Source organism: Brachyistius frenatus, unplaced genomic scaffold (genome assembly GCF_029030835.1).
Source record: "Brachyistius frenatus isolate BFR_SWC_R1_liver_20210118 unplaced genomic scaffold, ASM2903083v1 Contig_16, whole genome shotgun sequence".
Lineage (NCBI taxonomy): Eukaryota > Metazoa > Chordata > Actinopteri > Embiotocidae > Brachyistius > Brachyistius frenatus.
This window is the reverse complement of record NW_027210615.1, coordinates 3,942,193-3,968,679: the sequence shown is the minus strand read 5'-3', so window position 1 is coordinate 3,968,679 and position 26,487 is coordinate 3,942,193. Positions and strand designations below refer to the sequence as shown.

The 26,487-nt window shown below is 41.4% G+C and overlaps 1 protein-coding gene across 2 annotated transcripts; it reads right to left on the bottom strand.

Moving 5' to 3' along the window:
* Positions 1-1,356: 1,356 nt before the first annotated feature.
* gabrd (gamma-aminobutyric acid type A receptor subunit delta) lies at positions 1,357-26,487 on the bottom strand. 2 transcript variants are annotated; one of them, XM_069694087.1, is made up of 9 exons: positions 26,055-26,483; positions 14,840-14,955; positions 10,988-11,055; positions 8,319-8,539; positions 6,369-6,451; positions 6,061-6,198; positions 5,450-5,605; positions 4,030-4,241; positions 1,357-2,387 (listed from the first exon to the last, which is right to left on the bottom strand). In XM_069694087.1, the coding sequence occupies exons 1-9, from the start codon at positions 26,120-26,122 to the stop codon at positions 2,064-2,066; spliced, it is 1,386 nt and encodes a 461-aa protein (XP_069550188.1). In that variant the 5' UTR covers positions 26,123-26,483; the 3' UTR covers positions 1,357-2,063. The 2 variants fall into 2 exon arrangements, with proteins under 2 accessions (XP_069550188.1, XP_069550189.1); XM_069694088.1 differs by lacking the exon at positions 5,450-5,605 and having other exon boundaries at positions 26,055-26,487.

The following is a 26,487-nucleotide window of genomic DNA, read 5'->3' as shown; positions in this document are numbered from 1 at the left end:
TTATCTCCTGACGTCATAATGACTTTTGGAAAAAATGTAGTGACTTTGTATTTCATGAGGGAAGTTGAATTTGAATGGGAATCTTTTCCAGCCAGCCCCTGGTGGCCCTTAGCGGAAGGGCAGTTTCACATTGGTTTCACTTTTTAGACCTGTAAAGTACGTCCATCTTTATATACAGTCTATGACTGGCACAAATAAGGGCAGAAATTCTATTGCGATGTAACTCTAAACTGTAAATATTTTGGGATTTCCATGGTTCCCATCAGGAGAATTCAAATATTATGGTTTTCTCAAGTCTTACCATCAGGCAAAAATGTCTCCTTGAAATATACTTTGAAATGAACTGGGAGGATGAATCACATCACATGTTGGTTGCAGTGTGCCCCCCCCCCACCCCCTCTTAACTAGCTCTAGTAAGGTTCTCAGAACATAAAAAACAAACTGCATTTCCTCCACGTAGCTTCAGACTCTTAAACTACTTTACGATGCAGCATACGTTCGGGTTGTGAAGAGGGAGGGGCTGCTGGTTCTGGGGGTATTTTTCCTCACTCTGTACTCCCATTTCAGTTTATTCTTTAATTGATGTCCTCAATGCTCCTCGACATAGAAACACAGGGATGTCGTTCTATCCAGGAGCCCCAGCTGCCGTTGCCATGGAGAAGAAGGCAGGCGGGGGAGCGAATCAGAGCAGTGGCAAATTCACAACGCTTTGTTGTTACAACTGATGACAAAATGCAGTGTCGTTGTTTAGTGTGTGTAGAAGCTTCGATCTTGGAGGATATTTTTTTAACGCAGCTCTTAATCTTTTGTGCTGATGATTGAATGGTGACAGTTTCATGCTGATTCAAGCGGAGTCATTTATTATTGCGTGTGATAAAAACGAGATGGTTACCAGAGGAAGCAGGGATTGCCATATAGCCGATGCTGCTGTGGTAAAGCTGTAAAAAAAAAAAAAAAAAAAGTCTCTTTTTTTTTTTTCCAAAGGCAAGTGGTGCTTTCTCATCCATAAATTTCCTGAAATCAATTTCCCAGTTCAGACAAAGGACAGACTCGGGTATGAAATTATTAATCGAGCACAGTTTTTGACCTTTGATAACTGACAGGTCAATTATTCATAATCCCTTGAAATAGTTTTGATTTTGAAGACCATGCGTGTACAAAGTTGCATTTGCCAGAAGGGATTTCAGCTTTTTGTCAAATCACATCTAACAACCGTGGATATACTGTACAAGTGATCATTTCCAGGCGGGAAAGACCGAGACACACACACACACACACACACACACACACACACACACACACACACACACACACACACACACACACACACACACACACACACACACAACACACAGGTAGTGGATGAAGTCCTTTAATGGCGAGGAAACAGGCAGAACTGGCAGAAGGAGATAAGACACTACAAAACGGTGTCCTAAACGTGAAAATGAACTGAAAAAAAAAATGGGTGTAGGTCCAACAGAGAGCTAAAAAGAGATGGCGCAGCGATGGCGGGAGGGGGGGGGGGGGAATGAGTTATCAGCCATGCAGAATAGCAGTACACCTCGTCTCGTTATCCTCTTGTCTGGGCGGTGTTTTTGCTTTTTGAGATAACAGGCGGCTCGCGAGGACTGTGGCTTTGAGTTAGGCTAAGTACGCGTCTTTGTCTTGGTTTAGAGGAGAGCTTGTGGTCAGCACGAGTGTTGGAGATGATTTCTTGTCCTGTGTCGAGTTAGTTTATATAACAGGATGACATGTGACCTTTCAACAGGCAACATCGTCCTTTTGCCTTTATACAACACTATTTCTTTATATTTAAGTCCTCTTAACACTTTTTTTTAAACTCATAACCACTTCCATTAATTACCATATTTCCATATTCATAGGCTGTTATATACTTCGTTTCTTCTGAAAGTTTTTTTTTTTTTTTTCTCTCTCTCTCTACTGAGGGCTGCAGTTTATTTCAGCTGCACCAGTCTGCCATCATTAAAGTGGCAGAGCTCCAGCAGTTTCTTATATACAAGCTCTGGACGGCGGCCGTTCCGCACGGGCCCGCTGCCTCCTGCTCACATGGTGTACGCCACCCAGTAGATCACGTTCACCACGGCGAAAGTGAAAGGGAACACGGCCCGGGCGTAGATGTCGATGGTGTCGGCGTCGATGGGCTTGCAGACGCACTTGGAGCAGCACTTCTTCTCCTCCTCGCTCTCCTCCGGCTGCCTGGACCTCCTCCTCCTCGGCGCGACCACCTCCGCGCCGCCCTCGCCGGGGATTTCGCTGCCGGAGCGCTGGGCCCGGCCGTGGCGGTTAGAGATGACCACGCCCTGATTCATGCCGGTGACCGACAGGGAGAACAGAACCATCGCCTGTTTGCCGTTCTTTACAATAGACTGTAGAGAGAGAGAGAGAAGCGCGTTAGCCTTTACCTGGTCAGCTGCAACTGTGATTGTTAGCCTCTTTGCACTCAGGTGGACGAGTGCTGTAGTATTTGAAAGTGAAAAACGTTTTTGATTCTCTCCTCCCGAAAACTGCCCGTTTTCCGCCATTTTCTTCTCTAAAAACACCCCTGAAACACTTCCTGTAAAAGCAAGCCTTGTGTCATTTTTGGGATAAATACACTTGCCGCTGTGTGCAGGAAAACATCATTTAAATTAGTCCTATTGCAAATATTTTTCTTGAACACCTATACCTAGCCCCAAACAAAGGCTCACACACTGGTGCGCCCACACATTTTGCCCGTGCTGCTAACTATTTAGTCCGCTTTGTTGAATAAAACCATTTTTAAGAGCAAATTTTTATTTGTTTTTAAGTAAGAAAATTTGAACTGAAAATAAAATGATCTACCTCCCTTAAGGTTTTTTTTTTTTTTCACAAATCTCTTTGGTTGTGAGTTATAAAACATTTGCTTGTAAATTAAATTGGGCTTAAAGGCCTCTTTAGTGAGGATTTTCTATTAGTGTGTTTGAGTTGGATCCACAGCACGACTACACACACATCACTGCTTCACTGGAAAAGCTCGAGAGGAGAGGACTGCTTGTTGAGCTACATAAAAAAAACAAAAAACAATAGAGACCATCACACAGTTAAACTCGTGCTGCTACATTTAAAAGTTTTTCGATCGAAAAGAACGACGCGACGTCAACTGACCTCCACGTTGCTCAACACCGAAGAGGTCGGATTCAATCAAAATCAAAACCTTTTGTGATGTCACGCTGTACAAGTGCAAATTTGGAAGTCTCTGCCCACGACCAGCAAACCTGTGAGGGATCGCTTGTTGCAATCCTGATCATTTTATATATGTTTTCACTAACAAATCTGGTTTTTGATCGTAAGTGTGAGACGTTTTTTTGTCACAACCGTCTTTTAAGCTTGAATAGAAAAAGGACACAAAACCAACTTCTACTCCAACTTTCTATAAACAAATAGATGTTATACACAACGTGGAAAGGTGTTTTGTAGAGCGATCACAATTAGTAACAATTTCAGTTATGTTGTTGAATGGTTACTTTGAAGCCTCTGACAGCTGATAATGAATGACAGCAGCTTTGATAACACAGCACTCGCCAAGTAATTGCTCGTAGCTTCTATCAATGTCATTGTAGTTTCATATCAAACTGCTCACTTGGTCAAAAACACCACATCTTCACTTTAAAAGTCTCCACTTATCCATTTATTCTGGCTTTGTTGAGGAGTTCTGTATTCATAAGAACATGTCCGTTCACGTGAAGAGCGGCTTGTGTTGTTCTGCAGGTTTTGCCTCAGTTAAGATGTACATCAAACACAAAAAGAATGAAGGGAACCACTGTTACCCTTCAGGGAAATCCTCCTTCTTTTCCCATTATGCTTTACAGAGATTCATTGTGTTGCTGAAGGTCAGTGGGCTGAATGCTTGTCAACACCGAGGCTTGAAGCCCGGCCCGGATCTCTGTTTGAGAGGCGTGCTCATCACTCAACAACCCCCCCCCCCCCTCCCCATCGAGCTCCTCTTTGTTATGTGCTGACGGCAGTGCATGATGGGAACGATTCCCTCACCTCCGAGCTGAGCTTGTTGGCCTTCACCTTGGCCTTCTCTTTGAGTCGGTAGTCGGCGTTGTAGTGGGCGAAGGCGTACTCGATGAGGGCCGCGAACACGAACACGTAGCAGATCCAGAAGTAGACGTCCAACGCCTTGATGGCCGACGCTCGCGGCAGGGAGGAGCGAGCGCTGACCATCAGAGTGGTCATCGTGAGAACAGTCGTGATCCCTGCGGAAGGAACATCCGCAAAGTCCGTCACGCGAGGCTCGCGTTGAGGCTCCGAGGACTGAAATACATCAAGAACTACGGGGCGCGATCAAAAACACTCGCAACTTTCTCGCCTTCGTTGAGTCCTTTAATGTCCCATCGTCCGATCAAAATTTTCATTTGTTCAAATACCGGCATCATCTCCTCAGACTCAGCTGTACTTTGTGTTCGCAAATGTTAGCAAGCTAACAAACTAAACTGAGATATTTAACAAGATCAATATTACACATCTCTCCGGGAGTCATTTTGAGACTGTTTGTGTTCGCAAATGTTTGATTTTGTGGCAGATTATTAATCCAAAATGTGTATGTACCTTTATGTAAATATTTTTGCTGTAAAAGGAATTAGAAAAAGTTGCCAGTCAAGGAAAAACATTTTAGCTTTGTTTTTTTGTTGTTGTTTTCGTCAATTAAAGAACCAAGGACTCAAAGTTACCTGAAAATTCCTGAGTCTTAAAAGTTATGTAGGTTTACAAAACAGACTGTGACTGTGCCACACGGAAGACAGAGGCTACAAGTTTTATAAAAATAAACGCTTTAAATGCTTTTCAAATAGTATTAAATCAACACGTACTGTACGCACAGAAGCAAAGACTCTCTCACAGCCGTAAGACTGCAAAAAACTCTCACTACGATTAGACTGAAGCAGGGGAGCACGGCGGTTATCTCATTCCTCATGATGGGACCACATTTCCCATAAACCCGACTTCCAGTTGGATGTTTTTCTAGTCAGCCAGCATGTGTTATGAGTTATTTTCTTGATAATGCAAGTTTTGCTTGGGGAAGGCTCACTCTGTGCTGTAATGCTTTCAGCAGATTATTTATTAAGTTGCTGTAATACAAGGAAACTGCGTGAATTTAGCAAAATTGCCGGCTTCTGTAACTATTATGGAGATCGGTTGGATTTGCATGAATTATTGATTTCCAAAAGGGACTGATTACACCTGATTCACATCAGCGTGTTAGCGTTGATTACAAAGCATTAATGAACTTACTGAAGTACATCCTCACGCAGCCGCACGACTGTGGACTACTATTGTCTGTATCTCCTTCAGCAAGCTGCACCACTATCAAACATGTCACTTACATGATTTATCATTTCATAAAACGAATGAACACCAGCTTTCATTTAAATACGATTAAAACAGAACTCTTCAAACTAATACCAACCTAAGGACACACGAGCGGGGACCGCTGTTTGGCTGATCCAAAAGGACACCCAGGACATGGCAACCAGTAATATGGAAGGCATGTATGACTGGATGATGTAGACACCTCGATTGCGTCTCAGTTCGAAGCGAAGACTGAGCCTTGGAAATCGTCCCGCTGGGAAGCAGAAAACAAGACACCCTCCTTAATTGGTTAACTGAAGAAGCTCATTATCCTTCATGAAAGTATCCATTGTTCTTCACAGCCGTCGACGCAGGGAAACATCTGTCTGCTCGCTTGGGCCTCTAGTGGCAAAAATTCAAGCTGTAAAGACATAAAGTGGTGTTGCAGACTGCATCTTCCCAGCAGCTACTCCTGTCATCTCCTAAATATCCTGCTTGGCTCAGCAGCAAGTCTGTCTTGATCCATTTCTTCTATGCATAGAATATAACCAGAGAAGTGCCTGGAGTTTAGATAAATCTGGCTTCAAAAAGAATGTGGAGAGTTCTCCGACACAAGAGGCAGGCCGAACTCAAAACAGCAGACGATGGATGAAACGCTCTTTCAAACAGCTGTAACCTTGACGATGGAAGAAAAAGACGGAAAAAAACAAGAGTTTTCCTGATGCTCACCTGATTTGAAGTTCATCATCTCAGTGACAAAGCGGTAGTCTGTGATGGTGAACTGGGAGAGCTCTAACTTATCCAGGCCGTGGATGTGTTTCTGACTATCCGACCAGTGATATACGATGTCCTCTGAGGAGTAACCGTCTGGAAAGACAAACGGACAGTTGATGTTCAATATCGGGTTTGCGGGACACAAAGCATCTTTATCCTCCCACTGAGGAACGGAAGGAGTCTATAAAACTGAAACCTCTCATAAATGTCACCGACGTGTGAAGGAAGAAACATCGAATGTTGAAGGTAAAATCCCAACTCACAGCTTTCCAGGTCCAGCATACACTCCTGTTCGTCCATGGGATACTTGGTGAGGTCCATGTCACACGCCACCGTCGAAGTGATTCTAGGAACAGAGCAGGACACATAATCTGGATTTACTGACTATTTTCGAGCAAGTCCAGTTTTTCTTTTCTTTTTTATATACATATAGATTGAACATGACCTTGACGACTGAAAAACTTCACACAAAGGGGCATTTAATTGAAACTCTAAGGGCCTGAATTTCTAGAGGTTTGCGTGTGTAAAATCACGCACAAACTCCACACCACCCGCAAAAAAAATGTCCAAGCAGATTTACTAAGGACGTGCAGTGAGGATCACGTCTTTCAAATGTGCAATTTAACACACGTTGTCCATTTTGCATGTTTGCCTGCATGCATATGTAATATTGGGCGTTTCTGCTTGAAGGTGCAAAATACCGGGAGGGACCATTCAAATAGAACAATTTAGCACCCGCAACGATATTTACTGAACCTGAAAGTAGAAACAGGAGAAGTGATTGAGTGTGTATTTTAGTACGACTGAAAGGAACGTATTAATCAGATGCGCACACCTTCAGAGACGGCTGCTTATTGTGGTGAGACGCAGGAAAACCAAAGAATACGTAGAGAATGTTGTTTTCCACCCGTGTAAACATTTTTGATGCCAGAGGCAAAGATTATTCAGACATATCGTCTGTCATGACGATATGTCGAGGTGTTATTAAATTAACTGAATGATGACTTTCAGCCAACAAGGAGGAGCCACGAAACACCAGCAATGACAGAACTTCTTACGACTCAGCATTTTCAAGAATCACTTTAAGACACGCAGTCCCCTCATTTAAATAGAGCGATTTCCTCCTGATATCGCTGACGCAATTGCTCTTCGTAAATGACCCACAAAACAGGTGTAAAATAAACATGCAAACTTTTGGAATAAACACACAATTTAGTGCTCTTTATTTGAGATCTTAGTAAATGAGGCCCGAAGTGTATAATTGTCTGTTAAGTCACATGGTTTGACATATTTAGAAATTGCACATTTCAAGAGACACCGACATTTGTTCTTGTCTTATTTCTGTCTTCCTGATCCATATAATTCCAGTATTCCCTCTCTTTTAGACTCCCGGGAAAAATACTCTTTAGCGAAATGGTTCATCTTGTTCCCCACACAGTTATGATTTTTTTTTGTGTGCCAGTTGGTTTTTGGACATACAGTCAGTCCAGAAATAATGCCAAAGAGAGCAGTAAGACCAACTTTTTTTCATTCCCAGGTTGTCCAAACTGATGTCTTGTCAAAGTGTCTCAGAGTACAAGGTGCCTGTGGTCCAATCGGGGGTCATGTGACGAGGCAGTAAGTGACAAACTCAACATAAGGCTGGTCATCAGGGTGGTTGGATGGAACAAACACAGGACTTTGACCTGGGAGACTGGTGTTCATGTCCAGCAAAAGTCAATGTGGATTTCTTATAGGTAAAGTAAGTTACTAACTTAACATAAAATTTATATTTTATTTATCTTAAATAAAGTAACTTACGTATCCATTTAATTTTGAGCCAAACCATGATCTTTTCCTAAATATAACCAAGTCGTTTTGGGGCCAAAACTTAAGGCAACTTGTGAGATATTAAAGGACACTTTGGTCGTATGGTTGAAACACCAGTGGGCTGTGACAAAACAGCAGTTTTTGACACACACACACACACACACACACACACACACACACACACACACACACACACACACACACACACACACACACACACACACACACACACACCCATGAAGAGAACAGGTTGGTAAGACTGAACCAAAACAGTGAAGCTGTAGGCTGTTAAAACAAAACAATGGCTTGAAACACTAAGATCAGCTGTTAAACTAAGGGGGAACTGGAGAGTTGCTGATAATCCTCTGTAGGCAGAGCAGAGAGAAGACAATAATCTTGTATACCGGCTGCTGTATAGGATAACTCCGTTGGGCTGCAGGCGGATAAGCTTGTTCTCAACGGTCACGTCGTGAAACCAAGCGGATTTGGCGTTGACGATGAAGGTGTCAGGCAGCCACAGCTTGTCCACGAAACGACTGTCCAGTCCCAGAGTCTTGTTGGTGTGATTGTAGGACAGGCGGTCATCGTGCCAGCTCTGCCGCAGGAACACGGTCATCGTGTAATCCTGTCAGGAACCACACAGAACGTAAAGAAAGTGGACTGTTAGGCAGTGTTCAGGAAAAAAGGTCCTTCATTTTTCTTAAATCTGATTTTTATCAGGAAGTATTGATGATAACAACAAGAAAATACATATTTGTGTGGTTTAAAATGAGATCGGCTGAATGTAACTTAAAGGGAAATTGAAGTGGACTTCTCAGCCTGTTACATCATGTGAATAATGTCTTTTGAGGAGTTTTGTCAACTCTGTTGTAGGATTCAATGTTTTGGAGCTTGACGTGAACAAATAAAACTTCTAGGTTTATATATCTTAAATTGCTGGAATACTCCTTTGATTATTGCACTTGTGTGGAAATCTATCTCTTATTCTGTGGATCCTGTTTATTTTAAAGCTAATAGTCAATTTAATAACTGCTAATTATTACCACCTACTTAAAAGCTGATTAACTACAATTACTCAAATCTTACCATGTAGATCGGAATCTTTATCCGATTCTGCATTTCTTTGATGATCTTTTTATTTCTAATGATACTTTGATCTTTCGTCACAGCTTAAATCATGCCGTGAATCAACAAGTTGAAAGAAAGTACCTCTGTTGCCGTTCCAAATGTTATGTTTCATTAAACGACGCAACCACCCTGAAATATCAAACTGTTGCAAATCCGCTTCAGTCTAAATGAGTAAAACTCTACAATCATGCAGATATTTCTCTACAGACCGAAATAACCCTTGAGCATCTTCTTGTACTGTTGAATAGAGCTTTTACTTTGAAAACGTGTTCATTTGTCTCACCCTTATCGATCCCCTGTTTGTTCAAAGACGGTTTTCCGCTTCTCTATTTGTTACAGTAGCCTAAAGAGTTCTACGTTCAAACCAATAAAACATCTTCACCAATCTCACAGCGCAAAGAAAAGAACAAAATCGTGCCGCAAAATACAGAAAACAAAACCGAATCATGAAACACTGCAAGTAGCAAAGGCTCGCAGAGGTGTTTCCGGGGGACGTTATATGGTGATGAACACAGCTGGAGCTGAGAATGATTCGAATGGGGTTGTATTCACCGTCCATATTACCAGCCCCCTCATGTGGTATTCTCGAGTTCGCGAGTCGCGGCGTGTTTTCAGACGTTTTACAGAAAAGGCCATAGAAGTTCATGTTTCGTTGGATGTTGCGTGAGTATGTTGTAATTTTAGTCGTGTACACTGCGTCTTCATAACTTGGATAATAACGTAAGTGTGGGGAAAATGTTGATCTTCCCAACAGCCTCATCGTTTCAACTCTTTGCCTTTGCATTTCCTGCAGTAATTGTTAGTCTGTGTGGCTGCAAGATGCCGTCCATGTTGCTGTTGCCTGGCAACAGCGATTTTCCAACTTAACTGAAACGGCGGGCGTACGGTGCACACGACTAATAATGTCGTAACCACGAGCTCACGAGTACTATTTGCACGCAGCGCTACTTTTTGTGCTGACGATCCAACTGTGTTGGACAGTGAACTAAAATGAAAGGTTGTTGTTATTGTTGGCTTGTTTTAACATTCGGATCACACGGTTCAGACATTTGCACATATCTGCTGCTAAACCCGCACATTTTGCTCTTTTTCATTTTTTCAGTGAATGCCGAACTGTAAGACGTCTCACTGAAAGGCCTAACAAGTGCACAGATCCCAGAAACAGTCCTTTCATTCCATTACAGACAACAGATATTACGTCCACAAATCCCATGTCAAGCAAAATGTTAACAAAAAAAATGTTCATCGTTTCCATATTTTAGATATAAAATGTGACTGTGCTTGAGCCACGTAGGGTGACGCCACGTCCGACCTGGCATCAAGCAAATGTGGGATTCGGACTCTTCAGTCGCTGATTTAAGCGAGTGAAATAAGAGGAAGTTTAAAATGGCTACAAGTTCCAAAAACAGCCGAGATACGAGATGCAACGCTGGACCTGACAGTTCAGAAGAGGACTTGGAGTCGGGTGCACGTTAGTCGAGATGTAAATGTATTCTTTGATTTTGAATCATTAGCCTCAGGTTGCTGTGATTTGACCTTTCAGGCTTCTGCGCAGGTCAAATAAGTGAATTTTATTTTATGAAGGGTAATTTGCACGTGTTTTCGTTTCGCTGTTGCGCGTTGACCTCTTAAGGCCGACATGCTTTGGACACGGTTGAAGATGTAAAAGTGAGGAAAATGTTTATTTGTTTGGAGTAGAATCAGTCACACTCGATGCAAATCGTTCTCCTGAATTTGGTTCTTTATGGTACAAAATCCATGAAAGTATGAAGTTATCTAACAACTCCGTCTGCGTGTCACACGTGTTCACACTGAGTACTTTCAAACCCTCAAGTGGGATAAATCAGGATTATGCAAATCGCAAATCTTTGATCTTTGCTGCGCGAGTGAAGTTGAGTGACGATAGAGAACCTCAGTGTAGAAGGAAGGAGGGAGTTTACTTTACCATGTTGGCTTCGGAGATGTGGTCGATGCTGGCCACCTCGATAGCCATGGCCACGTTCACTGGTGGACCTGCAGAGCGAGAAGTGAGAAAACACGGCAAACCTGCTCCCTCCCGGTCTCAAACACACACACACACACACACACACACACACACACACACACACACACACACACACACACACACACACACACACACACCTTCCATCGGCCCCGCCCATCCTCACTCCATCATCCATCTGTTTCCCTCCCACCCACCGTCCTCCCACGTCTCAAACACTCCTACGGTGCATAGAGATTAAGCATTATCCAGTTTAACCATGCTAAGTGGCACATCACACTGTGGGCATTCATAAACAGCACTGGGCTTTTCATGGACTCGCACAGAGCGAGCTTCTGCCAGCATTCACACACAAGCACAAGCACACACACACACACACAAGCACACACACACACACACACACACACACACACACACACACACAAGGTGGCGGTTTTACTCAACAGTTTGCCATATGATTAGCATGGAGTGTGGCTCAGTGATCGGATGCTCGAGGGCAGAAACTGCAGGGGAGCTCACTGATGCACAGCAGAAAGGCTATTCATATTGAACATTAAGGAATCATACATTGCTATTTCCCATCATTCAACACCTTCCCGTACCCATTTGGGAAGAATCATATTTTCTATTGGTCCTACACTGGATGTACAGCGCGAGGTGATTTACATTGTGGCATGTTTATTTTACGGCCGTAACAACCATGTTTCAGTTTTAGTATCCCCCAGTGGAGATGCAGATTATTAACACATTAGCTGTTACATACATTGTTTACAAGTGTATGTTTTCTCATGAAATAAAAACTAAAATAAAAACATATATAAAAGTAACTACATTTATAAGAATTAAACCCACTACATAGTTTTTGCTGATAATAACTTAACTGGCGTAGATTTGTCTCATAAAAGTTCAAATAAACAACATGAATATGATGTAAATCCGATTACATTTTGATGTTTTAAGTGCCTATAAATCACCTCGGTAACGTGTGCATGAGGGCAGAGTAGAACATGTTAGAAGCCACATCGCTTGATCAAAACGGGCAACTGAGTTACACGTCTTTTTCACATGAACCGAAAACTTGAGCACATCAAATTTTTTGGGGAAATATTTGGGGAACAGAAAGAAGCTGCTGGGAGTCAAATCCAAAGAATCGGGGAATGATGAGCAACAAGGACGAGGAAGTTTCCAACGCGCTGTGAGCGGGAGTATCGTTGTGTTGGAGAACTAATCGCGCTGCAGTTCAGGTTGTTTGAGCTGAATGTTTTCCGTCAGACGCCTCCGAACATCGCTGTACAACTTTGGTGTTGACAGTCTGACCCGGGTAGATGAATCCACGGTGCACAACACCATGAATGTAAAAGTAAAACACCTGGTTGAGCTCCTGAACCAAATACACCTTCCTTGTTCGTGGAGAGCAACGTGAGAGCCGAATGCTGATCACATAAACGTTTGTAACTCAGCTGCTGTGTTTTGAACAAGCGACATAACTTAGAACTCTTTGATTGGCCCTCGTGATACACCTGTCAGTCTACGAGAGGATCCCCTGCCAGTGTCACGTTTTGCTTGTGGCGTACGTAACATAACATTTCATTTACTAAACGTATCTTAAGTAACTTACTAGTATGAAGCTGTACTTACTTATTTTAACCCAAACTATGATCTTTTCATAAACATAACCACAATGTTTTTGGTGCCTAAACCGAAGGAACTTTACTTTTCACGCCTACAGGTGAGGCAAAACGTGACACTGACGTGTCTGTCTAGTTGACTGACGGGTGTGTTACGTGCTTCGGTGTGACATCAGGTTGAATAAAGGCATACAGTTGTATTTGCAAACACAGTCGGGTGACAAGTTAAAGGAAAAACCTGAATGCTTGGTCCCTACAGCGAGGCGATCCAGTGGTTCTGTTACACTGTGAGGGCATTTTGCTGGCATTATTTTATTCCAGTGTTCACTTATAGCAGAGGTTCCCAAATTCTTTCCTATCAAGTACCAAAAACTAATCTGGATTAGGGGGCTTTGAGCCAAAAATAAATGTTTATGTTATGTAAAGTTACAGTTCATGTATAAAAATATAAATTAACATTCTGAAATTAATAATAATTAAAATGCTACTCTTTAAACCGTCTAATAGTAATTTTATTATTTGAGTGAGAAAATACCATCTTTCATCGTAGAAAAGATGGAGGCCAATGAAATTTATTAGGGAAGCTTAAAGGCACCGCATTGCCGTAAAACTCATATTAGGTACTTTTTAGCTGTACAAAATCCACGGTTCATAGTTTTACAGGAGTTATGGTTCAGGGGGAAAAGCACGACCTTGTCAAATGCTGTGCTGGCCAAAAAAAAAAAAAAAAAAAAAAAAAAAAAAGGTGTGGGCAAAACTTGGCCCGCAGGCTCCAAATTGGGCTGCTCTGCCTTTGAAGGAGGGGTCACTGCAAGTCAATACAATGTTTCATCCAATGATGAAACATTTCTGTCCTGATGGAAATGGTCTCCTCCAGGAGGACAAAGCCCCGATCCACAAGGAACAACCGTCGTCAAAGCAATAATAATAATAACAATCTTTCCTTCCAGTGTAGTTCGCAAGACTTGTCGAATTGATGGTTTTGTCAGAACCGAACACCTTCCTAAGATACTTTACGTTGGTTTTTCCTTCAATTCGTCACGTCCCTGTCGATTTTGGACTCTAGAACTCCATAAGTCATGATCGCACATATTGTTGTACACAATGGGAAAAGGGGCGAAACATGTTTTATTCTTCTGCTTGTGTTTTTTGAAGTTGTAGTGCAGTAAGCAGCATCCGTGAAAACTCACTGAATGTGCTCTTTGTTGCTCGTTCAGGACGGATGCGCTTCCAGTTTTCATGGAGGTTGAACACACTCAGACAAATAAATGTAATGCAATGTGATAGAAAAAATGATTTTCAAAACACAATGGGATTCACAAATCTTTTGTTGTTGTTGTTGTTGTTAAGAACAAACAAAAACTTTGATTCCTAAATGTAGATTTATACAAATCGGTTTGTGTCCATTAATGGAGCTAACAAGATCCAAAATAAAAAATAAAAAGTTGCTAATATTTGCCAAAGCAAAATTACAGGCCTACAGTACAAATGTGTTTTCAAAAGATTATGAATCGTTTTTCAGTTTTGTGTTTATAACACATATAAAGATCCATATGATGAGTTATGGGATGTGAGTTGAATGAAGGGAATTACCCCAAAGAACAGATATGATTCCTCGATGGTCACAACAGCCATTTGTTTTAGTTTTCATTCTCAGTGATGTCACATCAATAAGAATGTGGTGACCATGTGATGCTGCGTTGATGGTCGGTAGTACACGGGACGGTGTGCGAGGTGACAGCAGCGCTCCGGCTACACATTTTCACCGTTGCTCAGCTGAGTTAAGCTGTGAGATTGAGAAATCTAACGCTGTGGTCATTGGATGTTTCACATTTTGCAGCCATTCTTAACAAAGTCAGAGCGGTGCACGTTGTTTGTGCCGCCGCATCCTCTCCAGTGTGTCCTTGAAGGGCATCATCCTTTCATAATCCCTTCAGCAAAGCTTAACTAAATGTTGGTTAACAAATGATTCACCTTATTGAAGAGTCAAAGTAGGCATTTAAGTGGACAGCTTGCTGAGAAAAGCAAAAAGACGCCTGTCAGGATAATGAAATTGGAAAATGAAATGTAAAACATCCTCAGGACTTTGGTGTTATGCTAAGGATGGCTGTAAATGTGAGGCGGTGAAATGCAACCCAATTCCACAAGCTGTAGATCTCATACTCACCTCCTATCCCAGGCCGAAAATTTCTGGCATAGCCCTTCATTAACTCATCCAGATTTGGTAACCAGGATATTTCAATGTCTTTACCTACATAGTCCCCAATGTCACTCAGCATGGCCCTGAAAAGGAGACAGACAACAAACAGAGAAGGCTTCAGCGGTCGTTCAGCCACAACACGTGTCCACAGGAAAACCTGGCAGAGCCTCAGAGACAGTTATGGACACAAAGAAAACCAAATCTCAAAAGAATAAGAATAAATAATACTGTTTAGAAGTGGAGAAAAAACATTAGAGGTTACTATAACAGCTTCTAAAATTAAAAAAAAAAATTTGACCACTTGTGGGCATCAGAGCAACCTCAAAACACACATTACTTTGGTAAAGTTGATATGGTGGATTTGTTCGTAAGTGGGTGTTTATTTACACATGGAGCAACATTATAAAGTATTTAGAGTTGTGTGTCCGTCACCCCGACAAATAAAAGTCCAATATTCACTGTCCTTTTAGCCACCTGCGACCGAAAAATATATTTAGCTGATAAATGCTACGTTCACCAGCTAATTGCGAACATTGTCTGTCTGGTGCTGGGCAGGGAGCCAACAGTGAGTGAACAGAGTTAACAATTGCCGGCTGGAGTTGGAAATGAGGCTGATCAGAGTAAAGCAACCAAATCATACAATACATGCAGGTCAGAGAACCAAAACAATGAGGTGAAAGGCAAAGTCAGTGCTAATTGTCTATAGTGTCATTCATACATACCAGCAACACCTTTTACATTTGATTCATTGGTGATGTAAAAATATATATATAATATTAGAGCAGCTTTAAATTTGACTATTGTATGATTTTCATTGTTTTCAAGAATATAATAATCTTAACAGAACAAAGTATTGAAAAGCTTATATTTTGTAGATTTGTAGAAGACGTTTGCTTTCGGAAAAGATGAAGACGACACATGACATTTATTGCATGATTGTTGATACACAATAGCTTTCTGGAAGAAACTGGAGGATTTTTGTGATCATCAGACAAATTGTATAATATAGTTAGTAAACGTATTTTTGCCACCACAAGAAATTACTCTTTTTTTTTTTGTACATTTCATACTTTTTATGCTGTGGATCCGGTCTTTCTTTTATTTCTCTCGTCTTTTGATTTGATCATTATTTAATATAGATATTATAGTGATTTTCTTAAGCTTACAACAACAAGAACAATTGTGTTATAAATTTGTCATTTAATGTAGATTTCTGCATTAAAATGACAAAAGTCTGAGCTTCTGTACTTCAGCACAAAATTCCAGCCATTCGCTGCATCCCGTCCACAATCTGCTCCTTTATTACCATTCCAAAGCGACACTGATAAAAAGCCCGGCTGGCATATTTTTCTTCAGCCGTGTCTCCACCGGGCGCATTTGTCCACAAGGAGGCTGACAGCAGATCCAAATCTTCCAGTGTAGCTTCAGATTGCACACAGCTCAGACTGAACAACCCGCTGTGTCTCACTCCCCGTTTATTAAGACCATTAAATCCTGAACCAGTCAACACCTTTTTACATTTCAGAGAGTGACACCACCCTCCTCCCCCCGATTTAAACAGCTCTCATGCATGTTGTCTTCTGCGAACGTGTCAGGAGAGGAATAACAGCGAAATGAAAACTATAGTCTGAAGCCCCTGAGATCATCAAAGGCCGTTATAAGCCCAGAGTCGACACCGTCAGCCGCAGCTTCAGTGGAGAAGTTCAGAAGAGCAGCACAGCTCAGATACCACCAGATGGCAGTTTTGTATTCTAAAACAGAGCTGACACACAGATACCAAGGAGATAAACAGATCCTGTGTTCACATGATGATAACAGGGCAGTTTTAGATAATAAAATCTCACTGAAAACAGACACATCATTATTTTAAGATATATATTATGGAGGAATTAAATTTAAGAGCCATTATTGTCATTCAGAATTGAAATGGCTGATTCTTGTTCAATAAATAACCTGAATAAAAGTAAATGTTTCACTGACATTCAAAGTCACAAAGACTGTTGGGGTCATCGACAGGAAAACGGAGGACACGGGAGCTCAATCGAAGGGCTTCTGACTGACCAACAATTCAGTGACCTTTGAAATCAGGCTGACATTTGAAGAGATTCGACAAAGCCTTGCGCCACACGGCTACACGGACAACTGACCAGCACGACCGTCCAAAACATGTGGGAAATATTTCTGCTACGTCATTAATATTTCCACAGTGAATCCATTTTGTCATGGCAGATTTTTTATTTTTAGTCTGGCAATCACTGTCATGTCTGAAAAAAATGGGCGCGCTGAGTGAATTAATTAATCACTATGTGACTCCTGGATTTCTCCACTAATTGGCAGTTTCTAAATCTGGAAATAAAGAGCTTTTCCTTCAAGAAATTCTCACCAAGGTCAAACAGGCCTATTTGCTCAAAGGGGACGAGACAGTGTGAGGAAGTGTGTGTCTGCTGGGGACAAATCCTACTCTATTTATTGTCATTTCATGTATATTTTACAGGGAAGTTGCTATATTGTGTGTCTGCAGTTACCAGAATAAACAGTTCACTGTGACTTACTTTACTATTTGTAGTATCCGTACCTTTTAAAAGCTTTTATTCTGTGCAGTTTCCCTCAACTGTCAGTTCTTACGATTATCCGAGCTGTATGTAAATGTATGTACAGACGACGGAGACTTCACTTTTAAGAGGTCGTATGGAATCTTTTTTCCTCAGATAAATTTAGACTTTTTGCTTTCGCTGCTCGTGCACAGCTTTGCTTCTATTTATTATAAACACATCAGAAGAGTGACACTTCCACAGGAATCTTAATTCGAAACACCTAGCAGATGCTGAAAGCTTTTATCGACTGAATTAATCTTCTGATTTTTTTTATATCAATAACTCTTATAAACTCGCAAAATGGGAAATTATTTAGATTGTCAGAGATTATTGCTTTATCTAAATGCTGCTCTCTAAAGATTGTATGTTCCCTGATTCTGTCAATTAATTGGAGATTGTTTTGAGAAAAAAGTATTCCATCTCAGAGAGCTCTCCGAGGGAAAAGAACTATGACTGTATCTTGTTAAAAGACGTGCAAAGGTTTGAGCATTTAGATTGTTTTCTGGAGGGATTCAAGAAACATTTGCGACTCTCTTATTTTGTCCCCCCCATCTCCTCTCCCCTCCATCCATGACAAACAGTCGACAGCGTGCCTTTGCAGACGCTCTATATTTCACTTTCATTAAATGTCTCTCCGGGGGCCGGGATCTGATCTGCCGTCTGTTTATGAGCTAACATTAAACAGACGGGGAGCGGGAGACAGAGGAGAGGAGAAGACAAAGAGCGGCAGCCTCACTCAAATTGATGGAGTCTTTTTTGCAAATGTAAAGTGCAGCACACACTAACAAGCCTAATTAGTTTTATATACTGCCGGTTTACCTGAACACGAGCAGAGTGTCAGTCACCTGATTGTCACTGTTTAATTCGTTTTACTGGCACCGCTGTGAGACGAGCAGCCGTGTAATACAGTGGCATCAAAATCCAGTTGATTAAATCATAATGAAATATAAACAAATAGTGCGATCAATAAAGAGCTGCTTCATATTTATGAGTGTGTGTTTCTGTGTGTGTTTGCACTACTACATTAACACTAAGGGTGAGGCTGTTATTGCAGCTAACATCTTTTTTATTGACTACATTAGTGCTCTAATAATGTTTGACACATTAGACACGTAAATCGAGTCCCAGAGGAAACGTACATCACTGAATCTATATCTGATGGGTTCTACAGACTTGTTCGATATGAACAACATTGAAATAGGAAATGGGTTGTGCCGAGTTAACAAAGGTCGAAACTTGATTGGAACAATTTTCATCTCTTGTTCCTGGGACTTCACATTTTCACCCTGGAGTTTTAAATTTAAAAACAAAATCGTATGTATAGTAATTTCACAGCAATCTAACATTGAGTGGCTGCTGAGAATGGAGCAGAATGAGAGGACTCTGATTAAACCTGTTCAAGTGTATCACAACAATCACGTCGGGAAGAAATTACATTTCCATACTAATAATTTGTGTTGCCGAGCACTTTTAAATGAATTGCAGTTTTCATGTGCAGGCAACAAGTCAACAAGTAAACGCTGTCTTAAAAAAAAAAAAAAGGGTGGCTGGAAACGGGAAGCGAACACCACTCTGCGGTATGAAACCTATGGTGTCATGAAAACAGTGAACACAGTTTTAAAAAAAAAAAACCCGTCCTGACTCGAGATTGGAACGGGAAGTGAACAGTGGTCTCCTTCACCCAGCATTATAAATCCTTTGTTGTCGTGGCAACAGTAATTGTGGTTAAAAAAGCACAGAAGAACACTGTTTACACGGTTGTGTCGAATCATCCACCCAACCCGCCTCCTCCCAAAAAGGAAAAACACATGATACACATGTCATCTGAACTGTGTCACTTCTCCGGTTAACGTTTGTGCAGCTAATACGACAAAGAACTCGAATTGACTTTCCGTTGTCATTGTTCTCGGGGTACCAGCAAGCAATATTACCGCTCTGCGTGACACCACCAAGTAATGTGGCCGTGGTCGAAGGTCATTTGATGATGAGAGACCCAAGACACCAGGTTGTCGTCGCTTACACGACCGCTAGAGGTCAGCTAACTTTAAAACGTAACTTTGCATTGTAATAAGCTGCTTTCACAAGATACTGTGCTGTCGTTATTTTGAGGAGGACAATCTCTGCACAGAATAAAAACAAAACGTACTCCATAATGCCTCCAGTGGGCCGAAGTTTCACCTGGAGCCTTAAAAGTTGAGCAAAACATTGAGATTTTGGTTAATAAATAAAAAGTATTAAAAAAAAATGTGTTTAACCAAAACAATGTTATCTTAACCTCTTCCAAGTGCTCTGAGTTGCATTAACTATTCATAGTGGTTCAGGCACTGTGAATGGACATTGTAGGAAAACAAACAAAATACATTTGCTGATCGGTATGCTTTTTTTTTTGTAACCCTGCAAATATTTTGTATAATTGAGATCATCCTTCATTAGTAAGTCATAGACGGGAGACAACACAACAAAGTCAATATGTTTTATTTAGCAGACAAACTCATTTCAACCAAAATGAGATTATGCACATGTTACATTAGCTGAGACAAACTAAGACAGTTTACAGCCAATTTTGTCCTCCTGCAATGAAAAACACCTCCAAGATTGGGTTACTTCGAACAGGTTCGTGCCCAAAAGCTACGATCTTACACAATCCGTTCAAATCAAACTGTCAAATTTTGAGCTTGTCTGAAACAACACATTTTCTCAAAACTGGCACTCGAAAAAAAAACCTCTCCTGAAGATACAATGAACAGCTCCATCCTGCTGCACCTGCCTTTATCCTGAGGATCCAGGTTCAGCTGCTGTACTCAGTGATGTGTACTATAACAGTGGATGACCGTATCCTCCTGTAACAACACAATGGAAGTCCAATACATCCCTGTTGAAGTCTTAAACTTTCTTTTAGGATGACACATTTCTGTTTTACAATATCTTGAACCCTTTTCTTTTCTACTTTAGCAGATGATTTGACACAAACTCTACAAGGATGACTTGACTTGACCAGGAATAACTGGCAGGTGTCAAATGGATATTTTCTGTGAATTTGTTTATTGTTTGATCTTTTTTTTTTTTTTTTTTTTTTTTAAAAAAAACAACCGTGACGTTAAACGTGACAACATGTTTTTTTTTTTTCTTGCCCTTCTCCCTCTGCAAGGATGTTAAAGGTCAGCGGTGCAACAGCTGGGAGGGATTTTTTTGCTCAAGGGCACGTTAGCAGTGTGTGAAGTCTGAACGAACACAAGGCCTCTTTCTCATCTTGCTGAAAACAGTGATGTTGGCGCTTCACAGCAGAGCAGGTCCCTCCTTATGAGACTGGAAAACGCTGCAGCACTGATGTTCAGGTCAGTGGATACATCGTAGAGCCCGGAGACACGGAGCTTCCTCAAACTAGAAGAACTTGTCCCTGAATATACACAATGAGCCTCACGTGGCCACACATCGCTCCTTATGGACAAAAACAAAGCAAATTCATTTGATTCTTACTTTTGACATTGTGATTGTAGAATAAACTGCCGAACATATTTTCATGTCCTGGTGCTAAAAAAAAAAAAAAAAAAAAAAACAATTTGGAGGTCGTGAACACGTAACTGCTGAGTCGGAGCTTTCTCCACACTCACAGGAATTACATTCTACTGGAATATTTACAGATTGACTGAAATTAGTCAAATTTGAATACATTAATAAACAGAAGAAAATGTTTTTACAATGCAATTTTAGTTTTCATCTTAAACTGCAGATATATTTTTCAGATTTGATGTGCTAACGGAGGAAGTTTTTATTTTCTGTTTGTATTTTAGAATTAAATGTTTGTAAGATTTTCATTTATCAAACAAATAATTGGCAGAAACTGTTTTTTTTTTCCCCGTTTATATATGAAAGGTCACCTTAAATAGAGTAGGAGGCTTTTAGTGGAGGCACAGAAGCGCCCGCCTGCAACCGGCCAGCGCAAAGTCAGGCTTTACAGCCAGTTCATGCAGAGGAACATGATCAAATCACTGTGCTATTGGGAAATGTACTCTGCGGATGGTGGGTGGGGGTTTATCCGCTGACTCAGCCTCTCATACAGATTAGTCAGGGGAACTGTGTCACCTGCTGAGTGCGGGTTTAAGGACAAGTGTGATAAACCAGAAAGATCATAAAATGCTGAGATTAAATCCTCCTGTGTCACATTTTGCTAAACTGTAATCTGTCCACCTCTGGACATGTCCCGCGTGTCCACATGGAAACAACCCGTAGTCTTTTCGCCTCTCTCTGTCCTGAAAAAGCAGGAATATGATACTGAACTACTGTTGTCATATTCATCAATAGATTAATCCCGGACCGGTCAGTATAATATAATAAAATTATTTCCATTTAACATTTATAGTTCTTATGAGGACCAGATTAATCTACCGGGGGCCCCCAAAAATGAGCTGGGGCTTGAATATGTTGACCCCCAGTTCTCACACTCTCTGTGCACTTTATCAAAATTAGACTACTTTAATTTTCACCTTTGGGGCCCCTGAGGGTCTGGGGGCACCCACGACTTAAAGTTATAAAATGTAGCATTTGCAACAGCGGCATCTGTGGCCACAAATGGTAATTACAGGATTCCAGTGCCTTAACTTCTGCTTTATGACTGTGCAAGCACGAGGGGATAAATTAAATACCACCGTAGCTACGCCTACACTCATAGAACCGGGGTTATGTACATAACCAATGTCCGCTCTACTAAGGAAGAAATAAGACACTGAAAAAAATTATGGACGTGAAAAGACCGAACAAAGGCCAAGATCTGCTCGTCCTGTGATGGGCTTCAGTTCTCCATTGTCAGTGTCGGCAAGCTGCTGAGGAAGGGCATCTATGTAGAGCGTGTCGGTGCTGGAGCTCAGTGTATGGCGCCCAGGGGTGTAGTACTATTTGTTGAAGTACCGGAGTGCACCTGTGGTTTGGGTGCACGCACGAGTGCACACTGTTAAGTTGTGGCTTGTTTCTACGTTTTTTAACCGCTGTGGTGGCAAGTTTGCATACAAAAGTCAATAATATAGTCTAGATATTTTAATTACTTTAATTAAATAATTATGGATTACTCATCTAAAGTGCTACCCTCGGATTTTAGTCACAACACATTCCTGCAAATGTTTCATAATAAAAGCCTAATTAAGAAATGAAAGGTTTCAACTGAAACACTGGAGGGCTTTTCATTTTAAATTGATACAGGAAGTTTCTATTAATGTGTAATGCAGTAACATTAACAGGGCAAACAGTAGCGGATCAAAACAAAGCTTCAGATTGACTTAATGAAGCAATCGATACACCTAAAATGTCAATATGACAACGTTATCCAATTAATCTGTTTTTAGTGGCTTATTTGCATGACATACACTTTAGAGATGGTTTGATCTTCAAGCACTTTTAAAATGTAAATGAATTTCAAACGGATCAATAGAACTGAAAAAAAGCAGCAGAGCGTCAATCTTGTGCGCTGTGGTTGCACTACACCTTTGATGATGACACACCGCAGGAGTATGTGACCGCTGAGATCCTCCAGGAGGCTGGAAACGCAGCCCGTCGCTACAAGAGGACCGGGATTATCCCATCTGCTGCAGCTGGCCGTTCTCAACAATGAGGGCTTCAGAAAGCTGCTGCTAGCAAAAAGTGCACTTTCCGTGGGGGATGTGACCCACTCACCAAATATTCATACAGAAAAAACAGGCATTTGGGGCAAAAGGTGCCAGTCTTCTTGTTACAAGTCAGGGTACCATCAAAATGGGTTTAAAGCTGCTGTTTGTACGTAAAAAGTTGCATATTGGGGCTTTAAATCCTGAAGCTGTTGGACCCAAAGAGGTCAGTTATACCCTGTTGGTATTCAGGCCTTGGTCCTATAAGATTTTACTAGTTGGCCTGTCGCAAAGTATCATGGGAGCTGTGTTTTATAATATTAAAGTATTTCATTGTGTTGGTTGCTATTTCGGTGCATTTCTTTTACAACAGGTTCTATTTAAACTATTTTGGCCCTTCATTCTCTTCATTAGTTTAGCTTCATCAGATTTAATCCAGATTAATCTCGCAGTCATGAACTGGAGCAACTTCTTTCCACATTCAGTCAGATGGTGGTGACCACACCAATCAATGATACAACGCTGTGTTTAAATGGTCAGTCGGTCTGATCGGTCCCTGTTATCAACAAACCTGTATCAGTGCATGGGAAAATCACGTGTTGATTTACATCCCTGCTTCTGCCTTTGTGACCAGATAGAAGCCACGCTGTTGATCTAGTTGGAACACAGCCATCGTTAAATTATTAGTTATACCTGTGCAAGTGCAAAAAACTTGGAAGAGATGAGTATTATTTTATTATTATTATTTATTGTTTTCTGGGGGGAAGTGGATGAGAGGGTTATTTTGGACACAGCTTGAATGTCTCTGTTAGTTTGTTTCTTAATACATTCTGACAAACTTTAAAAAGGGATCACAGATGTATTGTTTTATTGTCTACGGTCAAGTCATTCTCAGACACAGTTAGGACTGGTATGTTTAATGCAAATGTAACTCATTAAGAAGTAAATAGTGCATTTGTTGGGGAGTATTTATAACTGTGGATTATTTGGTGCTTGAGTGAGTATAGGTGCATTTAGGACCAGATTTTGGACAACGATGGAAGTCTAAACAACAACGTGTCCAGCCTTGGTTACACAGACTGTAATACTACGGATTTATTCACACTATTGTACGTTTTCATCACGGCCAAATGGCGATGTTATTCTCTACTACGTACTACAGGCCACAGTAATTATCTGTGTTACTGACATTACACCATTAATCAGATGCGGATTGTGTTCGGTAAAGTGAAGGGTAAGTGACACTTCAGCTGGGAAGAAAAGCTGTGAAATTCACACAACACCAATGGTGGCGAGGCGTCGTTAACTCAGCAAAGCAACTTTTTAGTGAAATGGATAAACGAGGAGCTAAAAAGAGAAGCCGAGTAATTCTGTTTCACTGTGTGTGTGTGTGTGTGTGTGTGTGTGTGTGTGTGTGGAGGGGGGGGGGGGAAGCCATTTGCATTGTGTGTGTGTGTGAGAGAGAGAGAGAGAGAGAGAGCTGACACATAATGAGGCGAAAAGAAAAAGCCTTCACTCCGCATTGTACTGAGAACAAAATAATAATAACAGCAGTGACTTGAGGCAGCAAAATCCAATTACAATAGCTATTACTCCCTCTACTGGTGAACAGCCAAGAGGGACAAAAGAAATGATTTGCCCAAATTTCACCCAAAAGCTTAAGTAGCTTCACCCTTTGCCCTTTTCAGTGGAAGCACTTGGCGGCATTATAAGCTTTGGGAAATTGGGGCTCAGTCGTAGATGCTGGTTATCCCACCAACTGGAAGCTTGTGAAAGCTCGTACGGACAAGAGAGTGTGTGTGTGTGTGTGTGTGTGTGTGTGTGTGCGTGTGCGTGTGCGTGTGTGTGTGTGTGTGTGTGTGTGTGTGTGTGTGTGTGTGTGTGTGTGTGTGTGTGTGTGTTTGGGATTTCAACTGCGCACACATACAGGCCTCTGTAGAAGGCACCAATGTCAAATTTAAAGCACTAAAACACACCATCTAGTTTAGACACACCTGGTTTGTTCATCTGACAAAAGCATAGTGGTTTGTTTCATGAGGAATCTGTGTCAGCAAGTCTTATAATCCATGAACGCTGACAATCAGAGGTCATGTGTTTGGACTAGATTTAAATCTGACGACTGTGTTAAATCATGGTTTCAGGTTTTCTAAGCTCAAGATAACTTGGAAATCTCAACCTCGGCTCACATCAGATCCTCGACTTCATTTTCAAAGACAAGTTTTAACGAATCACCCATAATACTCCTAATTTAGTGACACATTCATGATGGCAGCAAAACAACAGCACATCCACCCTGTCCTTTCATTTAAACCCACAAACTGAGCTTCTATACTGATCTATTTAAATGTATTTGGTCTTAATAAATACACAGAGACACACAGTCCTTCCCTCTAATCCACATGTATCTGGGCACCATCTGATATATTTGACCCCTGTTGAACAGAAAACTGGGGTGGGTGACATTATCTGCCACACAAAAAAGCACCTACTCACCTGTAAAACTATTTTTTAAAAAGAGAGAAAGCAATCACTTCTCTCTATGCATATGCATTATGCAAATACTGTCACCAGGTTCATGTCCTGGAGGGAAGGCAGAGAGGAAAGCAGACTTCAGGTTGTGTGTTTTTATGGGAGCATGTGGAGCTAAAGCACGGAAATTCAATTTAGCCAGCAGCTCTAAGCGGACTGTACATTAACAGCCTATTGATAAGATAAAAGTCGTGGGAGGTGATGCAACACGGAGGAATTAAAGGGTCTGGCGCATTTTAATCAAAAAAGAACATCTATTTAGAGGTTTCAGAAGTGTAATTAATCACAGTCCAGGGAGAGGTGTGACATTATAATGTTTTAGTCATGTATTAATCCTCATGTTCACTTTTCTGATTTGGCTTTAAATATACGGTTAATCCAACTTTAGATTCAGGATTATTGGACCGCTCTGCACTGAGGCAACAAAAACACCTGCGAGAAGTGAAAAAGCAAAGCTGGTCTCACCTGGTGAAAATATCCCCCCAGAGGAATAGCAGAGCAAGACTCGACAGCAGGAAAGTTGCGATCTCCATTCCACACGCTGTGATAATATATATATTTTAAAAAGAAGAAAAAAAAGTTCCCCGCGGTGGAAATCGACGTCAAAGCCCACAGTTTGTTTGGTTTATTTTAATTTTATTTTAGTGCGCTCTCCTCGTGATCCCGCGCTGCGGAGAAGAAAGTAAAGTGTGGAGCTGATTGTGCTGAAGGTGATGGTGGTGACGACCCCATGATGAGCTCCGCAAATCCATCCACCGCGTCCAGGAGCGCACGAGAGCGCAGCGCACCGACGGCACCAAAAAGAGGAAAAAACAACTCCCGGTCCGAGCGCAACAACGAGCCGATCCACCGCCGCCGCCTGTCATCCAGCAACAGAGGAGGAGAGGGTGAGAGAGAG